The 5,025-nt window shown below is 32.0% G+C and overlaps 1 protein-coding gene across 1 annotated transcript; it reads left to right on the plus strand.

The window, feature by feature from the left end:
• The first annotated feature begins 2,233 nt into the window (after positions 1-2,233).
• On the plus strand, positions 2,234-4,885 carry LOC118755280. The gene is made up of 6 exons (XM_036490126.1): positions 2,234-3,141; positions 3,192-3,272; positions 3,373-3,449; positions 4,029-4,241; positions 4,318-4,474; positions 4,537-4,885. The coding sequence occupies exons 3-6, from the start codon at positions 3,378-3,380 to the stop codon at positions 4,656-4,658; spliced, it is 564 nt and encodes a 187-aa protein (XP_036346019.1). The 5' UTR covers positions 2,234-3,141; positions 3,192-3,272; positions 3,373-3,377; the 3' UTR covers positions 4,659-4,885.
• Positions 4,886-5,025: the final 140 nt, after the last annotated feature.

Consider the following 5,025-nt stretch of genomic DNA (forward strand, 5'->3'; position numbering starts at 1 on the left):
AAAGGGGCGATTTGACACTTTCAATTGTTTACCGTTATACACGGTATTCCGTTTCACCCACCGTTTTAAAATGCTAAAATTTTGTTTATTTCATTTGCTTCGACTTTGCTGCGGCTGTGAGAATTTCCTTTAGCAATTTTTTATACATTTTGCTTAACATACATTTAGCTTTAATAACAGCTGCAATCCAACCAAATAAAATAATTCTTAACAGATTCGCCTAAAACTATATTCTTTATCTATTCTATCACAACATTTGTACATGTGTACAGATTTGTACATTTTGACAGTCACAGAGTGGTGTTGTCTAGAAATAATGAGTTTAGCTCATTAACAACTTTCAAACAACACCACTCCGTAACTGTTAAAATGTACAAATCTTGTGATCCCAGCTTTAGATGAAGATAAACATAGGGAGCTGCGAAAATGTTAAAATTTAGAGCTAAGTGCATAGTATACATTTAGGTTGTATGTTTGTTATGTATGTGGAGATTCTTGCAAATTATTTTCAAATTTATACACACACATGTATACACAGCAGCAAGCTCATGCCATCAACAGCGATGTTATATGCATAGAATTTCTACTGGGTATGTATGTAAGTTAACTACCCTGCAAAAATTCAATGACCGTTTCACAAATCAATTTCAGCAATTTTACCAATACATATATGAATCCGCCGGTAAAGATTTGTGGAAAGAAACAACATCATTCAATATTTGTACTTTAATCATTTACTTTATTCACTCGCACATATCGTGTACATAGGAATGTTGAATGTTTCGTTTTACCGAAGAAGAAGAAGAACACCAAAAGAAGAAAACGGTGTTACCCAATCGATAAATTATTAAATTCAATTCCATAAGTTAGGTTTTTTTGTTGGCTCCAAAGATTTCTTTCCGCGGTGGCAGCATGACGTATGCAACTAAAAATTATCATTTTCGCTAAAAGTGGACGCGCCCGCCATATTGCAGAAACCGAGAGAAAATAATTATTAAATTGGTACAGGTGAGTTAAGCGATATAATTCAAACAAAAAATGAAGAGAAAAACGTTTAGTAACGAAATGTGCAAACTAAAAAAAGAATGTGAAAGAAGTGCGTTGAAATATAAAAGCTTACCCGAATTTGCGCAAGCTGATGGGGAAGATGGCGGAGGTGCCGCGTCTGCGCCATATTCTAGCCCCGAAAATTCTTTTTCATTTTCCGATTCAGAATGCCGGTCGGAAAATGAAATAGAATGTATAACAAGTGCAGAAAAGTGTAAAATTTTAAAATTATGGGCAATTGAAAATAATGTGTCTCAAGCAGTGTTGAGCAATTTGCTAAGCGCTTTAAGAAAAATAGGCATTCATGATTTACCCTTATCAGCAAAAACTTTGCTTGAAACTACAAAAAATAAATCGGTTATTAAGAATATTTCGGGTGGAGAATTTACGTATATTGGTATTCAAACGCATTTTGAATCTCGTTCATTTCCATTTTTAAATGAAAAAGATCAAGTTTTAATAGATGTTGGAATAGATGGCTTAAAGCTATTCAAAAGTTCAAGCAAAGTACTATGGCCTATTCTTGGTTCAATCGTTGATTTTCCAAAAGAAAAACCTTTTACTATCGCCTGCTTCTCAGGAAAGCAAAAACCAAGCAATGTTAATGAATTTATGAAAGATTTTTGTGACGAAGTAGTATGTTTAAGAAATAACGGTTTGAAAGTCGGTTTCATTAACCCCATTTTGAAAAGATTTAATGTTCGTTTATTTACGTGTGATTCGCCCGCGAGAGCTTTTGTGACTGGGGTTCAAAATCATAATGCGAAAAAGGGCTGCCCTAAATGTTGTCAAGTAGGTAATTATTTAGAAAAAAGGGTATGCTTCTCTAAGGAACTATGTGAATTAAGAACCGATTTTTCATTCAAAAATAGAAATGATTTGGCACACCATAACGTCAAATTTCGGGAAGAAGAAAATGTTTTAGAAGAAGCGGGTTTTGGAATGGTTTCTCAATTTCCTTTAGATCCCATGCACCTCGTTGATTTAGGTGTGGTCAAAAAACTCTTGCATCTTCTAGTAAATAAAGTAAACATTAACGTAATGAATGATAAGCTTAAATTTCTTTCTGTCTGGGTGCCATCTGAATTCGGAAGAGTTTGCAGAAATTTTGATGAAATCAAAAATTGGAAATCCACTGAATATAGACAATTTTTACTATACTCGGGTATATTTGTTTTGAAAAAATTGTGTTGATGAACATTTGTATTACCATTTTCTTTTATTACATGCCAGTATACGTATTCTCTCTTCCGAAAGATCTTACAAAGCAGAAGCAAATATTGTACAGCAATTATTAAATGAATTTGTTAATTTGTTTGGAAATATTTATGGGGATCATTTAATAAGTTTTAACCTGCACGGCCTGCTTCATTTGTCTAATTGTGCCAAAGAATATGGACCCTTAGACACATTTTCGGCCTACAAATTCGAAAATTATATGCAGCACTTAAAAAAACTTATTAAATCCCCCACAAATATTTTACAACAGTTGTGTTTGAGAATTGACGAAAGAAAAAATTTAATAGAAGATAAAAATTCAAAACTTGATGCGTTTTTTCATTAATCATAAAAAAGAAAAAGATTCTTTTTGTTTTAGTGAAGATACGGGACCTTTCAAAGTCATAGATATGCGCATAGAATCAGAAGAGGAGGTAGTGGTCGGATACAAATTTAAAGAAATAAGTAATTACTTTATTGAGCCCCTTGAATCCTTTTCTGGACTTGGCATTTTGCTTGCAAGCGGGTTAAGTGATGAAATAATACGGTTTAAAAAAAAAAATATCAAATACAAATACTTTTGCATACCTTATGAAAATAATTTTCTTTTAATTCCAATACTACATCACCTCTTTCATGAGTTCGCACACTAGTTATAAACGTTTATTCTAGTATACATCAGCAAAATTTACTTGTTCCCATTAATAACACATTTTCTTTTTCTTTGTTTTAACCATGCTACGAATTCTGGAGAAATATGAGTGAGGAAGCCGATATTTTCGACTGGACACCCCCCCGCCACATCCACCCCTAAGGAAGGAAAAAGGAAAAGGCTTCAACTTTCCCTAGACTTCAACGCCTGTTCTTCAAATCAAGGTAAGCATTTGAAATAGAAAATAATCTTATAATAACCTGATATTTTTTAGTATTAACATCTTGTCACAGCCAGAGTGTGTTTGCTGCAACTGAAACACCAGTTGTTTCCGAAATTTCAGCAACAAACAAAGGTAATATAAAGCACTTCATGTAATTGGTCTAAAAATTTTACACATGATTGCACATTTATGTATGTATATGAAGGTAGCTACAAATTCTTTTATTTTACAGATGTAATGAACATGTTGGAAATTATATTACAAAAGCAAACAAATTTGGAGACCCGGTTGGATAGCTTGGAAGGAAAAGTAAGTGACTACACAGCGCGACACTGTTGTTGGCCTGTGTTATTCTAATAATACTTGACTTTCTAAACCGGAAGCATTAAAAAAGCTATATAAATCTGAATTAAGTTTATTAACTAGATTCCTTAGAAAGATTTAGAGTATGTATTCAGTTTTTTAGCACATTTAATTTAAGTGCCTTAAAGTGCAAGTTTTATGTACCTATGACTTACTATTGATTTTTGGCAATTTTTTAAAGATGTTGCGTAATTTCGTCCATATAAAAAAATCATCGCACATATTCCGCATAGAAGAAAATGGGCAAAACCTTAAACAAAAAATCTAAAAATCAGCAGTAAGTCCCAGCTACTTCAAACTTACCTTTTATTTTACTTCAATTAAATGGACCTCAAAACTGCATACTCAAAATTTTTCAAAGGAATCAAATTAAAAGCCTTGAAATTCTTACGGGTCTTTAGAGAATAAAGTATATAGATTCGTTAAAACTTGTCAAAATGCGCCTTATAATTTTGGCATGGGTTGTATTTACCTTTGAATATTTTTAAAACACATTGCATAATTTTGACTGCATATATATTTCAGATGCTTGACAAAACTGATGTGATGGCTCACCATAAAGTCGTGCGTGAGTCGAGAGTGCTAATTAAAAAAGTACATCAGAGTGTTTGCCGCATATCCGGAGAAAGCTGCGAAGATCTCCACACAGAACTGGCCGTTCTTATGCCAATGCAATCTTTAGATGCTGTTTTTGATTTGGAGGAAAAGCTAATAGAAAAAAATTACGAAGACGCAATGGTGAGTAGATATTATATTTTCCAGTTTTATTTAGGTTCATATGTTTATTTATTAATCATCACAAATCTCTTTGCAGATATCATATCTTTTCACCTTAAAAGGCTCTTCAGGAGATATTGAAGCGGTGATCAAAAGGATCTTCACAGATGAAGTTTTGCATCATTTCAATTGGGATGGTCGATGCGGCAGAAAATCGCTATCTAAGTTGAAAATAGTTAGCGTGGCTCTGTTTGGTAATTTATATTATTCACTTATTTTCTGAATTTTTAGTTATGTTTTTATTTCATTTTTTCAGACATTTTTAAACTCCAGGGCCGTATAGAGTTTGAAAAGGAAGTACGAAGGAGCGTCGAACACAGCCATAATAGGCAAAAGCAGAAACGCTATTTATCTAACAAACGGAATATGCCTTTATAAATAAGCTTAGCTTTAGACAAATAAGTTTAGTTTTACACCTTAATCAAACGACTACCAAACCAATATAAATAATAGTACAAACTAAATGTGATCTCAAATATAATATGAACTGAACATAAAGTACAAATAAAATGTGATCTCTTAGTTAATACCTTATCTGTAGTTGTAAATAAATATAATATAAACTATTAATAATAATATAATAAATAAGATGCGTATCAAATAATATTGTATATTTGTATATTGTATAATAAGAAATTAAAAACAATAATTTAACTTATAAAGAACGTAAAAAATCTAATAATAAATCCTAAATTCTGTAATTAACTAAAGCAAAAAAATATTGTATACCTAAAAACAATAATTT

This window comes from Rhagoletis pomonella, unplaced genomic scaffold (genome assembly GCF_013731165.1).
Source record: "Rhagoletis pomonella isolate Grant_MI unplaced genomic scaffold, Rhpom_1.0 Rhpom_scaffold_05801, whole genome shotgun sequence".
NCBI classification, from domain to species: domain Eukaryota; kingdom Metazoa; phylum Arthropoda; class Insecta; order Diptera; family Tephritidae; genus Rhagoletis; species Rhagoletis pomonella.